At 38.5% G+C, this 26,863-nt stretch overlaps 1 protein-coding gene across 14 annotated transcripts in view; it reads left to right on the top strand.

Annotated features, from left to right (window-relative positions):
- Positions 1–26,863, top strand: part of rbfox3b (RNA binding fox-1 homolog 3b) — a 622,784-nt gene that overhangs the window by 437,187 nt on the left and 158,734 nt on the right. The window contains exon 1 of one of the 14 annotated variants that reach the window (XM_067456291.1): positions 18,951–19,209. The exons of the other annotated variants lie outside the window; for them this stretch is intronic. Within the exon in view, the coding sequence (XP_067312392.1) occupies positions 19,093–19,209 (117 nt within the window). The 5' untranslated portion in view covers positions 18,951–19,092. Of the gene's footprint in view, positions 1–18,950; positions 19,210–26,863 lie in introns of those variants that run through there. 14 annotated transcript variants of the gene reach the window in all.

Genomic DNA, 26,863 nt, shown 5'->3' with positions numbered 1-26,863 from the left:
AGACCTTACAGCTCACGGTGCATGCCAGAGCAAATGAGAATCATGCGGTCAAAGGAACTCCCTGAAGATCTCCGAGACAGAACTGTGGCAAGGCACAGATCTGGCTAAGGTTACAAAAAAATTCTGCTGCACTTAAGGTTTCTAAAAGCACAGTGGCCTCCATAATTCTAAAATGGAAGATGTTTGAGACGACCAGAACCCTTCCTAGAGATGGCCGTCCAGCCAAACTGAGCTATCGGGGGAGAAGAGCCTTGGTGAGAGAGGTAAAGAAGAACCCAAAGATCACTGTGGCTGAGCTCCAGAGATGCAGTCGGGAGATGGGAGAAAGTTGTAGAAAGTCAACCATCACTGCAGCCCTCCACCAGTCACGGCTTTATGGCAGAGTGGCCCAACGGAAGTCTCGTCTCAGTGCAAGACACATGAAAGCCTGCATGGAGTTTGCTAAAAAACAACAACCGAAGGACTCCAAAATGTTAAGAAATAAGATTCTCTGGTCTGATGAGACCAAGATAGAACTTTTTGGCCTTAATTCTAAGCGGTATGTGTGGAGACAAATATCACCTGTCCAATACAGTCCTGACAGTGAAGCATGGTGGTGGCAGCATCATGCTGTGGGGGTGTTTTTCAGCTGCAGTGACAGGACGACTGGTTGAAATCGAGGGATAGATAAATGTTTTCAAGTACAGGGATATCCTTGATGAAAACATTCTCCAGAGTACTCAAGACCTCAGACTTTAGTATCGCTCCGCTTGAGACGACTGTCATGGTGGCCAAGAAAATCCACCATGTTTTTTGTTTTTGTTTTTTTGTTTACAAATACTACTGTTGTTGTGTCACAAAATGTAATTTTAAGAGTTTTTTAGGCTAAAATGTAGTTATTTATACCGCAAATATGTGACTTGTATATAAACATAGAGCCTACGGCTGAATGATGCATGTGCTGATATAGAGTCATATTGCACGGCTATGAGTGTGATCTTGCATTTACACAACAGTTCGACGGCACAAGTGTGTAATTAAATCAGAAACAACAACGGAGTGACTTTAAATACATTCTTTTGTGCAGAACTATTCCTTTCGCCACAGATTCAAATCGCATCCCAAAAAAGTTTGTTTACATATGTGTGTGAAGTGTGAATAATTATTATGTATATAAATACACACACATGAACATATATATATTTAAGAAAATGTTTATATTTACATATAAAATATTCATATTTATTAGTGTCGTCAAATCGATTAATTGTGATTAATATAAAAGTTTGTGTTTACATTAATGTACTGTGCATAATTGTGTATTTGAATACACATGAACACATACTTTAGAAATACATGCGTGTATATTCTGTGCGCTTATATATATATATATATATATATATATATATATATATATATATATATATATATATATATATATATATATATATATATATATATATATATATTATTTATACACACACACACACACACACTCACCTAAAGGATTATTAGGAACACCATACTAATACTGTGTTTGACCCCCTTTTGCCTTAATTCTATGTGGCATTGTTTCAACAAGGTGCTGAAAGCATTCTTTAGAAATGTTGGCCCATATTGATAGGATAGCATCTTGCAGTTGATGGAGATTTGTGGGATGCACATCCCAGGGCACGAAGCTCCCGCCACCACATCCCAAAGATGCTCTATTGGGTTGAGATCTGGAGACTGTGGCGGCCATTTTAGTACAGTGAAGTCATTGTCATGTTCAAGAAACCAATTTGAAAGGATTTGAGCTTTGTGACATGGTGCATTATCCTGCTGGGAGTAGCCATCAGAGGATGGGTACATGGTGGTCATAAAGGGATGGCCATCCCCCACACCACCTCCACCAGCCTGCATAGTGGTAACATGGCATGATGGATCCATGTTCTCATTCTGTTTATGTCAAATTTTGACTTCACCATCTGAATGTCTCAACAGAAATCGAGACTCATCAGACCAGGTAACATTTTTCCAGTCTTCAACTGTCCAATTTTGGTGAGTTTGTGCAAATTGTCGCCTCTTTTTCCTATTTGTAGTGGAGATGAGTGGCACCTGGTGGGGTCTTCTGCTGTTGTAGCCCATCCGCCTCAAGGTTGTGCGTGTTGTGGCTTCACAAATGCTTTGCTGCATCTCTCGGTTGTAACAAGTGGTTATTTCAGTCAAAGTTGCTCTTCTATCAGCTTGAATCAGTCGGCCCATTCTCCTCTGACCTCGAGCATCAACAAGGCATTTTCGCCCACAGGACTGCCGCATACTGGATGTTTTTCCCTTTTCACACCATTCTTTGTGAACCTTAGAAATGGTTGTGTGTGAAAATCCCAGTAACTGAGCAGATTGTGAAATACTCAGACCGGCCCGTCTGGCACCAACACCATGCCACGCTCAAAATGGCTTAAATCACCTTTCTTTCCCATTCTGACATTCAGTTTGGAGTTCAGGAGATTGTCTTGACCAGGACCACACCCCTAATGCATTGAAGCAACTGCCATGTGATTGGTTGATTAGATAATTGCATTAATGAGAAATTGAACAGGTGTTCCTAATAATCCTTCAGTTGAGTGTACAGTCTTGTTCCAAATAAAAGCAGTACAATGTGACTAACCAGAATAATCAAGGTTTTTAGTATATTTTTTATTGCTACGTGGCAAACAAGTTACCAGTAGGTTCAGTAGATTCTCAGAAAACAAACAAGACCCAGCATTCATGATATGCACGCTCTTAAGGCTGTGCAATTGGGCAATTAGTTGAATTAGTTGAAAGGGGTGTGTTCAAAAAAATAGCAGTGTGGCATTCAATCACTGAGGTCATCAATTTTGTGAAGAAACAGGTGTGAATCAGGTGGCCCCTATTTAAGGATGAAGCCAACACTTGTTGAACATGCATTTGAAAGCTGAGGAAAATGGGTCGTTCAAGACATTGTTCAGAAGAACAGCGTACTTTGATTAAAAAGTTGATTAGAGAGGGGAAAACCTATAAAGAGGTGCAAAAAATGATAGGCTGTTCAGCTAAAATGATCTCCAATGCCTTAAAATGGAGAGCAAAACCAGAGAGACGTGGAAGAAAACGGAAGACAACCATCAAAATGGATAGAAGAATAACCAGAATGGCAAAGGCTCAGCCAATGATCACCTCCAGGATGATCAAAGACAGTCTGGAGTTACCTGTAAGTACTGTGACAGTTAGAAGACGTCTGTGTGAAGCTAATCTATTTTCAAGAATCCCCCGCAAAGTCCCTCTGTTAAAAAAAAGGCATGTGCAGAAGAGGTTACAATTTGCCAAAGAACACATCAACTGGCCTAAAGAGAAATGGAGGAACATTTTGTGGACTGATGAAATTAAAATTGTTCTTTTTGGGTCCGAGGGCCACAGGCAGTTTGTGAGACGACCCCCAAACTCTGAATTCAAGCCACAGTACACAGTGAAGACAGTGAAGCATGGAGGTGCAAGCATCATGATATGGGCATGATTCTCCTACTATGGTGTTGGGCCTATTTATCGCATACCAGGGATCATGGATCAGTTTGCATATGTTAAAATACTTGAAGAGGTCATGTTGCCCTATGCTGAAGAGGACATGCCCTTGAAACGGTTGTTTCAACAAGACAATGACCCAAAACACACTAGTAAACAGGCAAAGTCTTGGTTCCAAACCAACAACATTAATGTTATGGAGTGGCCAGCCCAATCTCCAGACCTTAATCCAATTGAGAACTTGTGGGGTGATATCAAAAATGCTGTTTCTGAAGCAAAACCAAGAAATGTGAATGAATTGTGGAATGTTGTTAAAGAATCATGGAGTGGAATAACAGCTGAGAGGTGCCACAAGTTGGTTGACTCCATGCCACACAGATGTCAAGCAGTTTTAAAAAACTGTGGTCATACAACTAAATATTAGTTTAGTGATTCACAGGATTGCTAAATCCCAGAGAAAAAAAAAATGTTTGTACAAAATAGTTTTGAGTTTGTACAGTCAAAGGTAGACACTGCTATTTTTTTGAACACACCCCTTTCAACTAATTGCCCAATTGCACAGCCTTAAGAGCGTGCATATCATGAATGCTGGGTCTCGTTTGTTTTCTGAGAATCTACTGAACCTACTGGTAACTTGTTTGCCACGTAGCAATAAAAAATATACTAAAAACCTTGATTATTCTGGTTAGTCACATTGTACTGCTATTATTTTGAACAAGACTGTATATAGATAAATGTTAAACATTTCTTTTCCAGTGCTGTTCTTTCTTCTATTTGAATATGGTGGTATCTGAGCACATAATCTGTGTAAAGTTGATGTATTTTATGACACAGAGCATCAGAAGTGTTGCTGTGTCTCTGATGGTGAACATGTGTTGGTTTTTCATGATGCTGATGAAGTGCATGATGATCTTTTGCAGGCTGCATGTGCACTCAGATCCCCAAACACAAAAATATCTGAACCGGAAGAACGAGAGAAAGTGTGTGTGTGTGTGTGTGTGTTTCCAAAGAATTACTTTGCCATTTGCACTCAAATCTTCGCTTGCCCTGAATGTTCCTCTTGGCTGCGTCTCTCCGGCACAATACAGCTTTTTTTTTAAACCAGTCACTTGGTCTTTCCTTGTTGTACATAAAATTTTAATGTTTCGTACCCATAAGGAGGAAACAACGTCTAAAAATAGTGCCTGGCATTAGCGTGTGCCGTTTAAGTGTGAGAGGGCAGGACTAGATGTTTTTGTGCTGTATGTGAATATAGTGAAGTCTTATGTTGGACAGATGGAGGGGGCTTGACATGTAATTCCTTTGATTGACCATCCATCCATCCATCCATCCATCCATCCACCCAACCACCCACCCACCCACCCACCCCATTTATATATAATGTTTATGTGACGCGTTTTCTGTGCCGGAGATTTTTGCGCAGGACTCTGTGTGTTTGTGCGTCATTTTGAGTAAATCTGCAGTTGTTTTCTTTGACTTTTCTTGTACTTTATACAGCAGATGTCTTGTCTTTTTCCTCAACCATGAACAAACACTCTGAGTGACTGTAGTTTACACACACACACACACACACACACACACACACACACACACACACACACACACACAGTGAGGGAATGTGTGCTGGTCTCATTCAGCATCTTGAGAGAGAGAGAGAGAGAGAGAGAGAGAGAGAGAGAGAGAGAGAGAGAGAGAGAGAGAGAGAGATGATATAGAGGGTATATAGTTTCTGTTGTGTAGTGATGTGTCTCAGGGTGTGTCTGGGAGCAGATGGATGAGAAACCATCTGCTGAAAATGGACACACACACACTCTTTGTTTTTGTGGCATATGGGGACATTCCATAGGCATAATGGTTTTTATACTTTTATACTCTACAATTCGTATTTTCTATCCCCTTACACTGCCCCCCTACCCCTGAACCTACCACACACACACCCTAAACCTACCCATCTCTCTCTCTCTCACACACACACACACACAGGAAACATTCTGCATTTTTACTTTCTCATAAAAACTCCTCCTGTGTGATTTATAAGCCTTTTGTAAAGTGGGGCCATGGGTAATGTCCTCATATTTCACCCTCTCCTGTAATACCTGTGTCATACAAATGGCATTATACACATTTGGGTCCTCATATGTCACAAAAACAAGCGCACACACACTCACAGAGACGCATACAACTGTACTTGACCCAGAAGTTTGTTAATAGCTGTCAACAACATTAACAATTTTTATTACTATATTATATTTTAGATCAGGGATTCACTTTTTTTTTCCTGAAGTAAAGATAATATTTCAATATATTAACAATAAATTTGCATGTACAGTCTTGTTCAAAATAATAGCAGTACAATGTGACTAACCAGAATAATCAAGGTTTTTAGTATATTTTTTATTGCTACGTGGCAAACAAGTTACCAGTAGGTTCAGTAGATTCTCAGAAAACAAACAAGACCCAGCATTCATGATATGCACGCTCTTAAGGCTGTGCAATTGGGCAATTAGTTGAAAGGGGTGTGTTCAAAAAAATAGCAGTGTCTACCTTTGACTGTACAAACTGAAAAAAAAAATAAAAAAAAATTGTACAAACATTTTTTTTTTTTTTCTGGGATTTAGCAATCCTGTGAATCACTAAACTAATATTTAGTTGTATGACCACAGTTTTTTAAAACTGCTTGACATCTGTGTGGCATGGAGTCAACCAACTTGTGGCACCTCTCAGCTGTTATTCCACTCCATGATTCTTTAACAACATTCCACAATTCATTCACATTTCTTGGTTTTGCTTCAGAAACAGCCTTTTTGATATCACCCCACAAGTTCTCAATTGGATTAAGGTCTGGAGATTGGGCTGGCCACTCCATAACATTAATTTTGTTGGTTTGGAACCAAGACTTTGCCCGTTTACTAGTGTGTTTTGGGTCATTGTCTTGTTGAAACAACCGTTTCAAGGGCATGTCCTCTTCAGCATAGGGCAACATGACCTCTTCAAGTATTTTAACATATGCAAACTGATCCATGATCCCTGGTATGCGATAAATAGGCCCAACACCATAGTAGGAGAAACATGCCCATATCATGATGCTTGCACCTCCATGCTTCACTGTCTTCACTGTGTACTGTGGCTTGAATTCAGAGTTTGGGGGTCGTCTCACAAACTGCCTGTGGCCCTTGGACCCAAAAAGAACAATTTTACTCTCATCAGTCCACAAAATGTTCCTCCATTTCTCTTTAGGCCAGTTGATGTGTTCTTTGGCAAATTGTAACCTCTTCTGCACATGCCTTTTTTTTAACAGAGGGACTTTGCGGGGGATTCTTGAAAATAGATTAGCTTGACACAGACGTCTTCTAACTGTCACAGTACTTACAGGTAACTCCAGACTGTCTTTGATCATCCTGGAGGTGATCATTGGCTGAGCCTTTGCCATTCTGGTTATTCTTCTATCCATTTTGATGGTTGTCTTCCGTTTTCTTCCACGTCTCTCTGGTTTTGCTCTCCATTTTAAGGCATTGGAGATCATTTTAGCTGAACAGCCTATCATTTTTTGCACCTCTTTATAGGTTTTCCCCTCTTTAATCAACTTTTTAATCAAAGTACGCTGTTCTTCTGAACAATGTCTTGAACGACCCATTTTCCTCAGCTTTCAAATGCATGTTCAACAAGTGTTGGCTTCATCCTTAAATAGGGGCCACCTGATTCACACCTGTTTCTTCACAAAATTGATGACCTCAGTGATTGAATGCCACACTGCTATTTTTTTGAACACACCCCTTTCAACTAATTGCCCAATTGCACAGCCTTAAGAGCGTGCATATCATGAATGCTGGGTCTTGTTTGTTTTCTGAGAATCTACTGAACCTACTGGTAACTTGTTTGCCACGTAGCAATAAAAAATATACGAAAAAACTTGATTATTCTGGTTAGTCACATTGTACTGCTATTATTTTGACTACTATTCAGACAAGACTGTACGTACTTAATGGTCACATGAAAAGCAGTGCTTATTTAGATGGATACGTAAAGATGTAATCGCCACATTTATATTTGTCTACATAACTCATTTGAAGTGTTTAATGTCACGAGAAGCACAGCGACTGGTGGTGTGTCTCACTTCAAGCGTTCCTCCCACTCTAGTGTGTAGTAGAGGGTTTTCAAAACCTCTCCCGTCCCACTCCCACAAAAAAAAAATCCAGTCCCAATCCCACGAAAAAACCTGAGGAAAATTCCTGTCTGAATCCCAGAAGAATGACTCCGGTTCCCTCCCACTCCCGTGTTGTGTTTTTTTGTTGTTGGCCAGAATCTCTGTTACAATTAAAAATTAAATACAGATCACAGCATACTAGGGCTGTCACATTTTATTCGATATTCGAATATGCATTCGAACATGACGTGAAATATCCATAATCGAACTATAAATAAACTATACGGTTTTTAAAGTGCCATGTAGCGCAATTTTTTTACAGTCGGGTGCGTTTACTTGGAGCACTGTAATCAGTTTAAAAGTCCAATCTGAATGAAAATGCTCCATATAAACTACTTTTTGAGTATCTGTACTTTACTTGAGTATTATTGTTTTCTGGAAACTTATGACTTTAACTTCACTACATTTGAACGACAAATATCGTACTTTTTATTATTAATAATAATAATAATAATAGTGTTTGATTTATATAGCGCTTATCAAGGCACTCAACGCGCTTTACATTGAAGGGGGGAATCTCCTCAACCACCACCAATGTGCAGCACCATCTGGACGATGCGACGGCAGCCATTTTGCGCCAGAACGCAATTTACACCAAAACGTTTTACTCCAATACATTTCTATCAAAGTCCTCGAAGTCGAAAGTCGTTTCTGAAGCAGCTTTTAAAGTCAGTGGATGATTTTTTTCTTCTTTTAAAGGTGTTTGGGTTTTTGCAGAAAGCCTTTCAGGAATCACTCTTGTAGAGTCACGTGAAGTTCAATGATTTACCAGCATTTTTTGAACATTAATTTATAGTTTTATGGCAAAATGGAAGAAGATGGATGTCAAAATGCTCATTTCTTGTTGAATATTCACATAAACAAAGTTGATTATGTCTTAAGTGAAGATAAATACTTGGGAGAATATCAGATGTGTATAAGTGAATTGGATCCGTACATTCGGCCTTAAAGTGACAGAAGCTTTGTAAGTTTTATACAAGTATTTAAATTAGTTTAAGTTAGTCGTATGATAGTATGTCAGATGGAGCGTCACCAGTGTTGTGCAAGTTACTTCCAAACTGTAATATATTATAGATTACTTATTACTGCTATTTAAAAGTAATTCATTACATTACAATATTACTGTCTCAGAATTGTAATGTGTTACATTACTCCTGTATTACTTTTGAGTTACTTTCACCAAAATAACTTCAGAAGTAGCTCTTAACATTCCCAAATGTAGGCAGAGAGCATTTCACATCCAGTAGAAGGCGATATGATGAAGCATAATGACATGGGCCATCCAGGCTAACAATAGAGAATTGGCAAAAAAGTGAATGCTCAAGACAATGCAAGAAATAATGACGATCCAGTTCTGTTATAGCCTAAGTATTGTAGAGGTAAAGATTATCTGGCAATATCTGGGAATAGCTTAGGTCTGTTAGACACAACAGAACTGTGTAAACTCTTAAGTTATGACAATATGCGCATTTGTTATTTTCTTATTGTTGCAATATCGATAGTTATTTCGGTTTTAGACAAAGGTTGCATTTGACTGCATTTGACTAGCCTACGTTCTTGTCCTTATCTCTGATAAACTAAGGAATGCGCATCCATCTCGCGAATGTACAGTAGGTGACGGTGTGGACCTTTTCCCACCGGTCAATCAAAGTGTGATGTGACAACACCGGTATCTGGGCTTTTAAATCACTAATTCTATCTAACCGAAAGGAACATGTGCACCGCCGCTTGATCATTAATAACGGGAGCGGATGCAAAGCGAGTGCTTTCAATGAATTCCTATGAAAGTTATGCTTCCATATGAACTGAAAACGCGCCAGTGAATGACTGCTCGTCAGTAAATGCGCGCTCTGCGCGGCCAAGCAGATAGTTTCGGTTTAGAATTGGCCTATTATTCTTAATGAAATATACAACACAATGACAAACTCCCTTTAATAGGCGCTTTTACATTTCACCTTGAAACAAATCTTCCGCGATCATCTGTCAGCTCAAGATCTGATCTCCTGCTGCGTTTACTGCGACACGATCGGATCATGCTTAGCAGGCACCTTAGGTTTTATTTGAACGGTCTGTTCTCTAACTGAACTAAATTACTTTATTACTATAAAAATCAAAATGACGGTGTCACGGTGTGCAGTAGTCCTGGTCTAATTCTGTCATCTTCACCCAAATCCTTTAGTTTGGCTCAGCGCGCCCCTCGTCTCTCGTCCGTTCTTCGACACGCTTGCCTTTAAACCTTCTTTATCCACTTTTCCACTGGCCAGCGCGAGCACAGAGGCTGAAATCATCAAACGCAAGCGTTACTGAAAATGTACAGAGTAAAATATTACTGAAAATTGATTAGTAATGCCTTACACTACTGCGTTACAGCAAAAAGTAATACGTTACTGGAATGTATTACTTTTGTAATGCGTTACTCCCAACACTGAGCATCACTGACTGGCTTAAACCATGATGTGCATTTATACAACAACAATATCACTACAGCACTTCTGAGAGTACTTCGACTTGGCGCAGTAAAAAGTCCTGGCTGAAAAATCCAACTTGCTCGTTCAACTATTCGAGTAACTTTATTTAAAGGGAAACCGTGGAGGTGTTTGGTCGCTTCTAACTTGATCTCTGTTTGGTACCATAGTGAATGAACTGGGCTAAGCTAAATGCTATCAGATCGTCACCGCGCGTCAGAGAGATTAAGAGCACACACTGAGACGAGAGAGGTGTGTATCAACTCGGCTTAGTTAAGGGAATAACATAGTATTAATATAAAGCGGTGAAGTATCCCTTTAAGTACTTAAAAAAAAGTTTCACTTGTAACGGAGTAATATTTGACCAGCAGTACTTTTACTTTTAATCAAGTAATGAAGTTGTGTAGTTTGTCCACCTGTGTTCAATATAATAACAATGCACACATTAAATTACACCTAAATCATCTATGCAAACACAGACACGCACACACCCACGCGCAGTAAATGTCTTTCACGTGTCTTTTTTTTGGTTACTTCAGACTGCCCTAAAATGTCGGTGAGCACACCTGAGGCATCGCTTCCAACAGTAGTCGTTGCAGCGTGGCTTTCTGGACTAACTCAATTTTGATTATGATTTTCGCAGCTACAAAGTTCATGGGGAAGCCTCCTTTCTCTCCTGCAACTGTTACGTGGAGCACGTCATTCACTTAAAAAATGAATATTTGTGACTGAAAGCTGTTGAGGTGGATACCGAGAGAGCTTTTTGTCACCTTAGAAAAACGTCTTTCTCAATCGGACATGGAGAGTAAAATACGATGTTAAACGGCACAGACTCACACTGCTAAAAATACTTTTCTTACTTAGTATTTTTGTCTTGTTTCTTGCCAAAATATCAAAAAATTCTTAAAAGAAGTATTTACTAGACAAGCAAAAGTAATTGTCTTGTTTTGGGAACAAATAACTCAACATTAAGAGAGTTTTTGCTTAAAATAAGCTAAATAATCTGCCAATGGGGTAAAAAAAAAAATCTTAATTCAAAACAGAAAACAAGATAGTTTTTCTTCTCCCATTGGCAGATTATTTAGCTTAATTTTGAGTTATTTTCCCCCCAAAACAAGACAATACGTTTTTACATGTCTAGTAAATGTTTCTTAATGTAAGAATTTAGAAATTTAGACTTGAAACACAACAAAAATACTAAGTAAGAAGGCTTCTTCTTTTTTTTTTTTTTTTTTTTTTTTTGAAGTGCAGACAACGAACTGCTCTGAGACAGAAGGGTTGGAGATCCAAACGCAGTATTTATTAAAGTGTAATCCAAAGTTGTAGTCCTTAGAACAGGCAAAAGGCCATAACAGGAAATCAGTCCGAAAAGGCAAACAAAACAGAAGGAACAGGCAAAAGGGTAATCTACGGAGAAGGCAAGAAATCAAAGACCAAGATACATGAAACCAGAGAAACGCTCAGAAATGCAGTTGTGACACTAAACAAGACTTCGCAATGAATGACAGAGTGAACAAGGTATATATAGGCAGAGGTAATGAGGTGATGAGACACAGGTGTAAACAGTGAGTGCTAATGAGTCCAAGGATTATGGGTAATGTAGTTTGTGATGGAGTGACAGTCTGGGGTGGAGTGCCCTCTGGTGGTGATCACGGGCACTCACACTGGTGAATTGTGACATACTAACATGGAAGTTCACAATCCTTCCTCCCCTTCTCGTTCTGTGAGCCTCTGGAGTTAACTTTACTTTAAGTTTAACTTTAACGTAACTATTTTTTATTTATTTTTTTACTGTGCCTATGGTGTTGAGTAACTACAATTTCTGTTAATCCTATAATTTTATATTATAATTTATTTAAAGTGAATAAATTGTAATGAAAAATAAATAAAGTAAAATAGGCTAGCTAAAGTAAATTGTAAGTGGAAGTGCATCTATCAATTCATTGAATATTCAAAATATTATGTTAAAAATACACATTGGTTGGCCTATTCATGAGCATAAATCAGCAATTACACATGTTTAGGGGAATAGTCTTTAATATATTCAAATTAACCCACTGATGTCTCATATGGACTACTTTGATTATGTTTTTATTCCCTTTCTGGACATGGGCAGTATACCGTACATACATTCAATGGAGGAAACAGAAAGCTCTCAGACTAAATCTTACATATCTTAAACTGTGTCTGAAGATGAACGGAGGTCTTACGGATGTCGAACGACATTAGGGTGAGTCATTAGTGTCATAAATTTCATTTTTGGGTGAACTAACCCTTTAAGAATATTGCCTTGCAACCCCAGAGAGCAAGATGAAGGGGACTTTAGTGAGAGAAACTCACCGAACACTTCAGCTCCGAAGCAAATTTCGAATAATAATGACGTATGCACATTTGGACCCAAATGTGGGTCGCAGAGCTGAAGTGGTTAAGATACAAAGCAAACATATACAATTCTGGAAAGTATTATGGATACGGCAAGAAAGTAGAGAAACATTACAAATGAAAGAGTTAGAACGTTCAGTAGATTTGATCCATTTTTGCTTTGTCTTTTTATTCCCTGAAATTTTCTGGTTGTATAAGCATGTCGATAGGCCGATGAATCTTTAATAGTGAAATTCATTTCTTGTTAATTTCTTGCGTTATTCACTCTCTTGACTTGATATTTGAAGAGCGCGCACCTGCACATGTGACATCTGTGTGTGTGTGTGTGTGTTTGTGTGTGTGTGTGTGACATATGAGGACACAAATGTGTATAATGCCATGGGTCTGACACAGGTATTACAGGAGAGGGTGAAATATGAGGACATTACCCATGGCCCCACTTTACTAAAGGCTTAAAAATTTATACAGGAGGAGTTTTTATGAGAAAGTAAAAATGCAGAATGTTTCCTGTGATGGGTAGGTTTAGGGGCTGTGTGTGTGTGTGATGGGTAGGTTTAGAGGCAGGTGCAGTGTAAGGGGATAAATATGTTGTATTGATGTTTGATAAATACGTAAGGGTGGATCGCCTACAGTGGTTCTGACTGCAGGGTTGCTGAACGACTAAAGAAACGTTATCAGTAAGATGGTGGAAAACTGTACATTTCTTGTCTATAACCACCCACTGCAACTTATACCAACGACGGAAATAAGCGCAGTTACAATAGCAAAATATGTTGGAGAGCGTTGCTTTAATGTGACTATATTGTATTGCAATAGGGAGCACTTCAAAGTCAATACCAAACCAAAACTAGTTAGCAAATCATTTATCATTGAAAGAATTTAATGACAAAATCCGGTTATGGTTACACTTAAAATAGTTACAAAATAGATGAATGAGATGAGAAAACTTATACCATTAATCGTACCCAGCATGTGTAGAATGTTACCTGAGAGAGAGAGAGATAGAAAGATAGAAAGAGAGAGAAAAAGAGAGAGCAAAGAGGAGAGCCAAAGAAGGCCCTAGAAGAGACAGCCAGAGCAAAAGACAGCGTCAGAGGAAAAAGACCCCCCAGAGAAAAAGAGACCCAGAGCAAAAGTTGCAATCTTCTTTTATCCCTCCCGTGACCATGTGACTGAAACCCTGAGACATTCAAACTGACCAGTCAGACCAGACTTCCCCCACTGTACTACAGGTGTGGCACCATTTGGCCTACAGGCCCTCAACATCTCTTTGTCTTTAGGAATCCCAAACAGCCCCACTGATAAGAGAGAGGGGGGTGAAACACAGTAAAACAAATGTCTTTGTTCAAAGAAAAATATCAAATATCTTTGAATATTTTAGATTCTTTCAAATACGTCTGTGAGCCCTATGAGAGAATCATTCCGGCCGCTTTCAAAGCAATCCCTCATGTGAACTGAACTGAGAGCGGACCTAAAGCTCATTAAATATGCAAATCTTATCCAATCCTAGCCGTGGGCGTTTACTTCCAAGTCTCCAGTTCGTCATGCCCATCAGAACCCAGCGTTCAGGAGAGAGCCTCAAAACCAGTGTAGAAAATAGCCTATTACTTATTAGTTATGATGTTTTTGAATGTAAAAACCACACAAACCTCATTAGTTGACCTCATACAAAAGTATAACAAAAAAAAAAAGCCAGTTCATGACACCTTTAAATGCGTGTGATGTGTGTCACTATTGTACTCAGAGGTGTGCTTATATTTACACACATTTCTATGTAAAAGTGCAAGTTGGTAGATCCCACACTTTGCGTGAAACTGTTCTTACGCACTCATTTCGCAGAAATATGTGTGGACGCACTGTTTCTAAATAAGGGCCCTGATTTCTAACACACACTCAGCGTTGTGTCTGTCAGAGCAGAAACTAAAGCTGATGATCTCTGTGTGTTGTCCTGTCCAATCTTTGATCCATTAGATTGAAAGATCTGAAAATAGACCCTCCCCTCAAAAAATCAGGACAGAAGTGGTTAAAAGTGGACAAAAGAGACAGATTTAAACACCAGGTGTAAATGGGAATGTGTCTCCCTCGACTGCTTGTGATCCGATCGACCAAAACGCATCTTAATGGCAGGTGTGAACAGGGCTGAGACATTTAGATGACTGATTCTTCCCCTAACCTTATTTTGATTGGTCTGCTACATAAAGACGGATGTAGGACCTTTAGTTTCAGATCATTTTCCCTTTTTGGAGGCATCTTGTAGGGGATTTTTGTTAGTGTTAGTGTCATGCTTCTGGTTTTATTGTGAACAATTTATCCGTGTTGTTTACTATTCTCAGGAAAATCCTGGTTTTTGAGATCTTTCACAAAAATGTTACCACAAATGTAATCACTGGAAAAGAGCGCAGGCTCTAGTGAGGCGTTTCTCTGAGGTTCACATTTTTAAGGCGAGAAACCGCAGGTGAATAGGGTAAAAATGTGAACTGATAAATATCACAGTGCATTGACACAATTGTTTTGTATTACAAGGTTTCTGACATATATTTTAATATGCAAATGAGGCATTATCTAATTAACAATGGATTCATTTGTGTAGATTTTCAGAAGATTAATCTGAACAGCCATATCTAAAATATTAGCTTCATTTTGTCGACCTATTAAAGTTAAAGGTTTTTACAGAAGGATTTTGGATATACCTTTTATAAATCAGAAAATGGTAAATGGACTGCATTTATATAGCGCTTTTATCCAAAGCGCTTTACATATCGCCTCACATTCACCCATTCATACACCGACGGCGATGTCAGCCATGTAAGGCGCCATCCAGCTCGTCGGGAGCAGTTTGGGGTTAGGTGTCTTGCTCATGGACACTTCGACACTTGGTCAGGTGGAACCGGGGATCGAACCACCAACCTTCTGGTTTGTAGACAATCAACATGAACCACTGAGCCACTGCCGCCCACAGTGATACTGTCCGCAGAAAAATACTGTCAACATCCAGAAAAATGCATGCTTTTAGAAACATAAAAAATATTATATAAATCAGGTGAATGAAATGTAAACAAACCCCTCAGTAAAAACCTTCAGAATATAGATGTATAGATGAGGGGGGGGGGGGAAACTACAGATGTAAATAGATAAGTGTAATAAAATAAACTCTCAGATGTGTATTTTGCATGCTTTCGTTCCACTAGGCTGAAATATTACAACTTCCGCTTCACGCCAACTTTAAAGTGCATTTAAATTGGTAGTTTTGGTCTTAGTTTTAGCGCCCTGACAGGCGAGTGTGTAGTCATGTGATCGTATGTGTGTGAGATGCCGCAGTTGTGCGGCTCAAATGAAGTGTAACACATCAGAGACGCAGACAAACCTGCTGCTGCTTAACGGACACACACAGACACACACACACACACACACACACACACACACACACACACACCCCGACAGCAATGTCAGATGTACAAATGTAATTTGTAGTGAAATCACATTAGTGTGTGTGCGATGGGCGCCGTACACAGAACATCTGTTACTGACACACACCGTTTGATTGATGCCTCTGCTTATGTGTGAGTGGATGTAAACAGGTAACAGACCTTAAAAAAACTAAATAAAACAGCTAAAGCAAGGTTATTATTGGTATCTGTGATTTTGTCTTGATTTGGGTGTTTAAATACATTCCTATATCTCAGTTTAATATGCAGAGTGGATGGAAACTAAGATAGAACATATTGCACTGATAAGCGAACTTGCAGAGAAATAGATTGACGTCCTGAAGAGATCTAGCAGATGAAAAGTGATGCTTTATGTGAATGAGATGTTGAGCTCAGCGTGCATGTTGTTGTCGTTTTTATCGACTGCAGACAGGAACGAATGCATAAGGGCTCTTACTAGGCGTCAGAGAGCCCTGTGAATCTATTGATTTCAATGGTGCATGAAGCATCTAGAGAGGAAATTGCAAGTGTGTAACAAGTGTGTTGACAGACAGGCCAAGTCGTGTGTATTCCTGCTTGATTTCATACCGAAGCGACTCTTTACACGCCCTCCGAACTGATCTTACACATTCTTCTACATACAACTCTTACATTCAGTAGTGTGTGTTCAGTAGAGGTTTTATTGTTTGTGAAAGATGTCTCTTCTGCTCACCAAGACTGCATTTATTTGATCAAAAATACAGTAAAAACAGTAATATTGTGAAATATTATTATAATATGAAATCAGTGTTTTCTATGTGAATATATGTTCAAATTGTTCCTGTGATCAAAGTTGTTTTCAGCATCATTACCCCAGTCTTCAGAGTCTCATGATCCTTCAGAAATCACTCTGATATGAGGATCTGATGATCAAGAAACATTTATGATTATTATCAGTGTTGAAAACAGTTGTGCTGCTTCATATCTTTGTGGAAACTGTGATACATCAGGACTCAATGTCATACAATTTGCACAAGCTCACCAAATTTGGACAGTTGCCTGGTCTGATGAGTCTCGATTTCTGTTGAGACATTCAGATGGTAGAGTCAGAATTTGGTGTAAACAGAATGAGAACATGGATCCATCATGCCTTGTTACCACTGTGCAGGCTGGTGGCAGTGGTGTAATGGTGTGGGGGATGTTTTCTTGGCACACTTTAGGCCCCTTAGTGCCAATTGGGCATTGTTTAAATGCCACGGCCTACCTGAGCATTGTTTCTGACCATGTCCATCCCTTTATGACCACCATGTACCCATCCTCTGATGGCTACTTCCAGCAGGATAATGCACCATGTCACAAAGCTCAAATCATTTTAAATTGGTTTCTTGAGCATGACAATGAGCTCACTGTACTAAACTGGCCCCACAGTCACCAGATCTCAACCCAATAGAGCATCTTTGGGATGTGGTGGAACGGGAGCTTCGTGCCCTGGATGTGCATCCCACTAATATATGGGCCAACATTTCTAAAGAATGCTTTCAGCACCTTGTTGAATCAATGCCACGTAGAATTAAGGCAGTTCTGAAGGTGAAAGGGGGCCAAACACAGTATTAGTATGGTGTTCCCTAATAATCCTTTAGGTGAGTGTAGTCTAATTGTGTAAAAAACTTGAGATGAATCCAACTAGTTTTTGTAAAGATTATCAATACCACAGAAATACACTTCTAAAGCTAAATCTAGAACATAGTGTAAAACGCATGTAAAGTTTTCAGGTGAGATGCATTCCGTTCCAAAATATGGACGCTCGTTTCCGCCACAGAATTAAAAATAGTGTTAATTGTGTTAAGTGTTCTGACTTTTTTCTCACTCACCTTTTTTGACAGAATTGCGTGATATAAACTTGAGTTTGAGTTAATTTGAGTTATAAAGTCAGAATTGTAAGATATAAACTCGTAATTCGGAGAACAATTTTTGTTTCCCTCAGAATTGGACTTCATAACTTGCAACTGGAAGTTTCACACAATTCTGAGAAAAGAAGTCAGGATTGTGAAATATAAACTCAGAAAAAGTCAGATTTGGTAGATGTAAACTTGCAATTGTGAGAGAAAATGTCAGCCTTTTTTTCCCCTTCAAAATTGGAGAAGTCAAAATTGCGTGAAAAAAAGTGAGAATTACAAGATAAACTTGCGAAATGCGGGACAAAATCCAGAATTATGAGAAAAAGTCCTCAATTATGAGATGTAAACTTGAAATTGTGAGAAAAAAATTCTAATTGCGAGATATTAACTCAATTCAGAGGAAAAAATATTTTCAACACAATTGAGAGTTTATAATAGAAAAAGTCTAAAATTGTAAGATTAAAAAAGTCACAGTTACCTTTTTTATTTTTATTCAGGGGCAGAAATATATAAGCTTCCATACTAAAATAATTGATGGGCAAAGTAAGATTACACTCTTACAAATCAAGCCTCATCGTGGATGGTTCCTCAAAGAACTTTTAACATCAAAAGTTTATTTTAAGAACTAATGACTGAAATGTTCTGTATCAGAATCAACAATGGTCAAACCCCTGCATTTAATGAATGGTTATAGGTGCGATCGCTCAGGCTCATATTATTCTCTTTTTCTGGGCGTTCAGTCAAACTAAAGGACTGGTGAATAAATGCTTTCTGCTCATTTTTTTATTCTGTTTTCACTTTAATTGTTTGGGATAGAAGCATCAGTTAAATGATGAATGTCATGTTAAGGATGTGTAGTGACTATAATTAGCTTTAAAAGCAGCAGAAGTCTGTAGGATGTCCTCGTGTGTGTGTGTGTGTGTGTGTCCTTGAGTGTGCTTTCAGGGGTCTTTGTGAGTGTTGGGCTCTAAAGGGGGTCGTGGGCAATTAAAGCACACATGCAGCGCTGCTATACGATCACACACACACACACACACACTCGCGCGGCTCTCATGCACCTCCCACCTCTGCATGTGGATGTTTAAGTGATCTTTATTGTGTGCAGAGTAAACAGAGAGCGAGCGAGGGAAGCCGTGTTGAGCTCAGACCAGCGCAGCCGCAGCATTGTGCTCACACAGCAGGACCGAGAGACAGACAGATAGAGACAGAGAGAGAGACAGCAGTGTGTGTCTGTCTGTGGTTAAATGTGGACATCTTCCTCTTTGAGCTCCATGGCAAACTCTGCATGCGTGCTGCTGTCCGGCTCCGGGATGATGCCTCATTCCCTGCACGCGCCGCCCGCGTTCCTCTACTTGTCCGAGGTAAGGATTGCCTTTGCGTTCACACACTCCTTTCTCGTTCTTCATTCCTCCACGAGTGAATGAACAAGCTTTTCTTTCATTCTGACCTCTGACCCCTTGTCTGTTCGGGGTCAGCGCTCCGCTTTTATTCCACTTTTCCATGCTTTCATTCGTCGTTTAGACTCAAGTGCTGATTTACTTTCTTCGTTTTGTAACTACACTCTTTAAAATAAAGCTTTTAGAAGCATTTTTGGTTCCCCAAAGAACCTTTCAGTCATCAGTTCTTCAAAGAACCATTTTTTTAATCTAATAAAGAACCTTTCTTTCAATGCCAGTTACGAACCTTTATTTTTAAGAGTGTTTGTAATGTAGTGTTGCGAATTCATTCTGGGAATGTCTTGCTTTACAATCACAAAACGGAAGAACTGTTTGGGATGTGCTCGAAACACAAATCTGTCATTCATTTTAGGTCATAATTAGCAAACTTATGCAGATTTTTATGCAATGTTATGCAGATTCTCTCATGAATTATTCAGGATTTCCGTGACTTTTCCCTGTTAAATTACTAAACACTGTTTTTTAATTAACTTCAATCACTTTGTAGAATAAGTCATTAGATTCTTCATTGATGTTAGAGTCAGCGGGGTTTTGTTTTAGAAGATTTTATTAAAGATGCGTCATGTGTTAGTGACCGTATCAATATTGCTGCATATTTGCATTGCTCTATTGATATCTGTATATTTTATTTTCCCCTGGATGTCAGGTGAAAACCGGCCGATATTGGGGGCAAATAATATCAATACTCCTATTTTTCTACACCAATAAGTAAATACATTTTCTTTAGCAGGTTTTAATCGTATATGCTATATATGTTATACTGTTTGAATGTCTTGACATTTCTTATAAATTGGTTGTGTGTATCAATTATTACACTCTGTTGTTTGGCATTTTAGGTTGTGTTCATTTATAGATTCAAACCATAAATATATTTGACATGCATGTGTCAGAAGGAAAGCTGTTACTAATTTTATCTCATCATCACCAATATTAGCATATGCAGATACTCATGAATTATTCAGGAGCTGCTTGTGTTAGGTCACTTAATCGATGTTCATAATTAACTTTGTTGAATCCAACATTAGATTTGTTTAGTGCACATGGTTTTGTTTTTATAACGTTTTGTTTTGATTCGCATTGCTTGAAATATTGGTTTTACATATTTGTATTTTATTGGCAATGCTATATATAGCGGTTTCTAAAAATCCATATCAATCGATATAATGCTGATATTTTAAGATAATTCACTTTTCTGTACTGTGATTGTTTTCTGCTGTATATTATAATATTTACATTTTCATTTCACAGATTGGCTTGGAAAATTGTAGATTAGATCTTTAGTATATCGCTTTAAATCATGTAGACTTCTACATATCATTATTTTATTAGCATTGCTTCAATATCAGTATTTTATTAGCTATGCTTGAGATGTCAGTTTATACATATTTTATTAGTAAAACTTGAGATATCGGTTTCTACATATCAGTACTTAATTAGTAAAACTTGAGATATCGGTTTCTACTCATCAGTACTTAATTAGGAAAACTTGAGATATCGGTTTCTACTTATCAGTACTTAATTAGTAAAACTTGATATCGGTTTCTACATATCAGTATTTAATTAGGAAAACTTGAGATAGAATTTTCTACAAATCAGTATTTTATTAGTAAAACTTGAGATATCGGTTTCTACATATCAGTTTTTTATTAGTAAAACTTGAGATATCGGTTTCTACAAATCAGTATTTTATTAATAAAACTTGAGATATCGGTTTCTACATATCAGTACTTAATTAGTAAAACTTGAGATATCGGTTTCTACATATCAGTACTTAATTAGTAAAACTTGAGATATCGGTTTCTACATATCAGAATTTTAGTAGTAAAACTTGAGATATCGGTTTCTAATTATCTGCATTTAATTAGTAAAATTTGAGATATCGGTTTCTACTTATCAGTACTTAATTAGTAAAACTTGATATCGGTTTCTACATATCAGTATTTAATTAGGAAAACTTGAGATACAATTTTCTACAAATCAGTATTTTATTAGTAAAACTTGAGATATCGGTTTCTACATATCAGTTTTTTATTAGTAAAACTTGAGATATCGGTTTCTACAAATCAGTATTTTATTAATAAAACTTGAGATATCGGTTTCTACATATCAGCATTTTAGTAGTAAAACTTGAGATATCGGTTTCTACATATCAGTATTTTATTAGTAAAACTTGAGATATCGGTTTCTACATATCAGTATTTTATTAGTAAAACTTGAGATATCGGTTTCTACATATCAGTATTTTATTAGCAATGCTTCATATATTGGTTTTATACATATTGGTATTTTATTAGTTATGCTTGAGATATTGGCTTCTACATATCAGTATTTTATTACCATTGCTTGTGATATCAGTTTATCGGAAATGCTTGATATCGGTTTCTACATATCAGTATTTTATTAGTAAAACTTGAGATATTTGGTTTCTACATATCATTATTTTATTAGCAATGCTTGCGATAGCGGCTTCTACATATCGGTATTTTATTAGCAACATTTGTTATCAGTTTCTATTATCAGTATTTTATTATCAATGTTTGATGTATTGGTTTCTACACTTCCATATCAGCCAAAATAAGCATTTCAATTTTAATTATGTCAATGGACATTTTCTGTACTTGGATTCTTAAGCATTCAAATAATGTATATTTTATAATACGATAATGTTTGATTTGACAGATTCATGTGTAAAATTGTAAATTAGTGCTTTAGTATGAACAATATTTAAAGCGGTATGCAAAACAGTATGAATTTATAATGATATATTGTTTACCAGCCAACATTTTGACACGAGTGCAAGTTTCGTTGCGCATGTATGTGAGCTCTGCTGTAGTGATACAGTACTGAGACACAAGAGAGCGATAAATGAGATGAGTGCTTTCTTCCTGCTTTTAAATCACTCTAAGGCAGCAGGAGAAGCGTCTCCTCCCCCATCTGTCCACACACACACACACACACACACACACACACACACACACACACACACACACGCACATAATGCTGGCACATGGTTGGCTTGCGTCGAGTCGCCCTGTGAAGAATCCAGGGCAAACGATCCTCCGGAGAGCAGGACATATTATTCATGAGCCTGCGTGTTTATGAGCGAGTGTGTTTGCGCACTTAATTGATTTCATATTCAAACACACGGCCCTGTTTGCTGCAGTATGTAGCGCTGAATTATTGATACAGTTCACGAATGTGACGGGATTGTAACGCAGACAGAAATGCTGGGATGAAGAGTCGCATACAGTACTATGAGATAATTGGTGAAAGGGATGTTACGCCGGGACACATTTGTCTTGTGTTGGTGTGAAATATATCAGCGCTTGCAGACAGCTGGTGAAGTGTGTGTTTTGGAGAGTATAAAGCTCAGCGTATGTTACACTGATTCTTGCATTACAGGAACAGGTTGTTGAGGAGGATTTGGATTTGAGAAATGTGATTTTGCTTTTTTTCAGTGTTTTTTTGCACTGTTAGGGATCGATTATTGCTGAAGTAGGGAACATCTCTCCATCTCTCTTAATTACTGTAAGGATATCTGAATACTTTATTCATTTGGACAGTTCATTTTCAGCTGACCAGTCAAGAAAATGACTCATGTAGCACATTTATTATTTAGTTAAATACTACTGTTTATCAGTGTATCTTTGCTATCGGGGCCTAAACTTTCAGCAGAAGAACTGTAGCACAAATAGACAAGCTTAGAAGAAAAGGTTCTAATTAATTAATTTGGTTGGTTTAATTTTTTTATGAGAGAAACGGCTCATTAACATTCTTTATCACTAGTATAAAAATGAAGGGGTAGTTCACCCAAAAATGAAAAGTAGCCCATGATTTACTCACCCTTAAGCCACCCTAGTGGTATGACATACTTCTTTCAGACGAATACAATTGGAGTTATATATATAAAAAAAAAAAAAATGTCCTGGCTTATCCAAGCTTTATAATAGCAGTGAATGGGAGGCCAAAATTTGAAGCCCAAAAATGTGCATCCATCCATTATAAAAGTGCTCCACACGGCTCAGGAGGGTTAATAAAGGCCTTCTTAAGCTAATCGATGGGTTTGTGTAATGGGTCCTGCACACTGTGCGATTTTTCAAAATCCTTTGCGAATGTCCCTTGTCAGACTGTACGAACATGATCGCCATGTCACACTGTAAGATCTCAGTTGACATTAATGTCAGACTGCACGATAGTGAAGGCGCGCTAAAAACGGACGCGCGCAAGAAAACTCACCCGGAGCTTTATATCATCAATGAATGACGCGTTCAGTGACGGTGAGCTGCATTACACGCGGGACTGAAATGATGGCTACAAAGAAATCTCTAGCACTCGTTTTGGTCATAGTTTGTCTTGAAAAACGGAGATATTTGACTGTCGTCGTAGGAGAAGTCACACTGCAGGATTGTGTGCCAAATCTTCTGACACTGCCAGAATTTCGTCTGAGGTAAAATTTGATCGTAGAGCTCATTAATCGGCTGCCGGTGAACATGTCAAACTAACGACCAAAGACGTCAGATTTTAGTCTAGGATCAGAGGAATCTTTTAGGATTTGCTAAATTTGTCCCAGACGGCCATATCGTGGCCAAAATCGCACAGTGTGCACCCGGCTTAAGAAAATATCCATATTTAACATGTTATAAAGTAAAACAAGAAAAGTAGTGACGATGACATTGGACGTAGCGTAAGCATTTGAACTGTGAGAGGCGTTACACTTTCTTCGTAAGTTGAATAAGTTGGAAGGCGCTCTGGTGGAATCCAGATAATTTACTTTATAAAGTTTTAACAGTTTTATTTTTCTTACACAAACCCATCGATTAGCTTCAGAAGGCCTTTATTAACCCCCCTGAGCCGTGTGGGACACTTTTATAATGGATGGATGCACTTTTTTGGGCTTCAAATTTTGGCCTCCCATTCACTGCCATAAAAAAAGCTTGGAAGAGCCAGGGCATTTATTAATATAACTCTGATTGTATTCATCTGAAAGAAGAAAGTATACACCTTGGATGACTTGAGGGTGAGTAAATCATGGGCTATTTTTCATTTTTGGGTGAACTACCCCTTTAAATAACGTGTTAAACATGAAACGTACTATTATGCAAACATGCAGGACATCTCTCCTTATATAGAACCATTTTCTCCTACAAGTGTGTTTAATTCTAGGGATTGGAGCAATTGCGAAAAATGGTAATGAAAAATAAATGCATAAAAAACGATCAGCTGTAAGAAAGTGAACACTCAGCAAAATCTTGTGCCCCCCCCCCCCCTCCCTCTCTCTCTCTCTCTCTCTCTCTCTCTCTCTCTCTCTCTCTCTCTCTCTCTCTCTCGTGAACATGCTTGCATTGGTTGCAAGATGTGTCCTGCTGATCACGTTCTCCAGCATGATGTACATTGAACCTTCTTTTCTAGATTTCTTGCCGATTTGTTAAAGGTCCACTGAAGTGCCTTGAAACGCGCCGCATTATTCAATGTGTTGACGTGATTTCCCCTGAAACGGCTCCAGCTGTTAGCAGCTCCTCCCCTTTTTTGAAACAGCCAATAGCTTTTTGTTAATATACAGTTTGACTAGAGCTGACCTTTCTGTTTGGTAAAGCCAGTTTCCTCTAACACCGTTTCTCATCATCATCTCATCTAGCCTAGAAATCTAGACGGCCCCTAGCGGCAGCAAATCTAATCTGCCGCGAGTGTCGTCTAGCAACTCTCAATACCCTTCTGAGCTGTAAACGGCAAACTCTGGACGGGCCTATCACATCGTGTATAGAGTCGGTGGGCGGGGCCATAATGACGACGGCCGAGTTGCTTTTGTGTGCTTCTAGTAAACACAGAAACTGGCGAACGGCGGCGGTCTCTCGAATCAGCTTTGACCGCGACTCCGGAAGACTTGGAGTTAAGCTTTTCTCTGAGAAAAGAACAAAGAACGGCACTGAAGTCATTCTTAAAAAGGCGGATACGGCGAATGTTTAATCTGTCAACGAGTTTTGATTCACCTTCGTTGCTCTGGTTGGTTGTAGCGCTATCCTATCGCGTGCAGAGGGAGTTTCCAGACCAAACATCTTGATGTGGGTCTGGCTTGTCAGGCTAAATCTCCTCCATATCGCTTTAAAAGGCAGCATTCTGTGCAGAGTTCAAATGGGTCGATATGTTTGTTGATATGATCCGCGCTGCGCTCTCGTGTATGTAGTCAAAATTAAGATCAGAGCCGTTGGTGTGTGTGTGTGTGTGTGTGAAACTAACGTGAAAACAGACTTCATTCGCCTCAACTGAAAGCATATTTCCACTGAATCGTCTCCTATCACATATATAGTGTGCTGTGTGCCTTTCACCATGTAGAAATGAGTGTGTGTGTTAACAACTGACCGATTTCAGCAAGAAGCTGAAGATTTTGAATCAGAAGATTTGATGAGAAGGTGAAGTCTGCGATGATGTCACCAAAATCTGAGATTCGTTTTAACAGAAGTGAGAGACTGTAAGTTTTGAATGCTTATATCTCCTAAATGCAAATTTTGTCGTAGTTTTGGAGCACAGCAGCTTATTCATAACTTTAAGGCTAACACAGTCATACTAAAATCTAAACAAATTCAATTTTAATTTCAGTGAGCCTTTAAAAGCCACTAAATGAGTCTCACTGATCACGGGACTCTTTGTACATGAGGCTCTTTTATGTTTATGCATCCGAAAACAATTTCAACTACATCTGAACCAGGATGCTTCGGTTGGTCAGAGTAAATCCTCTTACAAGCTGTTTTTGTTTAACACAAAGGCCTAATTTATCTGTGCAGCCGCTTCATCGCTGTAAATTGTGTGTGTGTGTGTGTGTGTGTGTGTGTGTGTGTGTGTGTGTCAGTGTAATAATCATTCTCTCTCTCTCTCTCTCTCTCTCTCTCTCTCTCTCTCTCTCTCTCTCTCTCTCTCTCTCTCTCTCTCTCTCTCTCTCTCTCTCTCTCTCTCTCTGTGTGTGTGTGTGTGTGTGTGTGTGTGTGTGTGTGTGTGTGTGAGAGAGAGAGAGAGAGAGAGAGACACACACAAGCAGCTAGAAAATCACTGTGTAAATCACAGGCTGTTCCAGCAGGTTCTTCTGATGCTCTTACATTTCAAGGGTGAAAATCCAATTGTGCGCGCGCGTGTGTGTGTGTGTGTGTTTAACACACAGTTGTTTTCTATGGTTTTTACTCACTATCAGTGTAGAAGATGCTTTTCATTCACTGTTAATGTTTACTAGTGTTGTGTAATCAGACTTTTGACTGAATAACCAAATAGCCTTTGTTTGTTTTTTATTTATTTGTTTTTTTTGCATACATGTGTATTTTTTTAATAAACAAACACACACACACACACACACACACACACACACACACACACACACACACACACACACACACACACACACACACACACACACACACACACACACACACACATATATATATACTATATATATATTTTTTCCCCCTAATTTATTTATTCTTTTTATTATTTATTTATTAATTTTTTTGCCACTTTTTTACTTATTTATAAATGATGCACAAAAAATAAGAATATGTATGCATGTGTGTGTGTA

Source organism: Pseudorasbora parva, chromosome 2 (genome assembly GCF_024679245.1).
Source record: "Pseudorasbora parva isolate DD20220531a chromosome 2, ASM2467924v1, whole genome shotgun sequence".
In the NCBI taxonomy this organism is placed as follows: Eukaryota; Metazoa; Chordata; class Actinopteri; order Cypriniformes; family Gobionidae; genus Pseudorasbora; species Pseudorasbora parva.
This window is presented reverse-complemented; position numbering and strand designations above follow the sequence as displayed.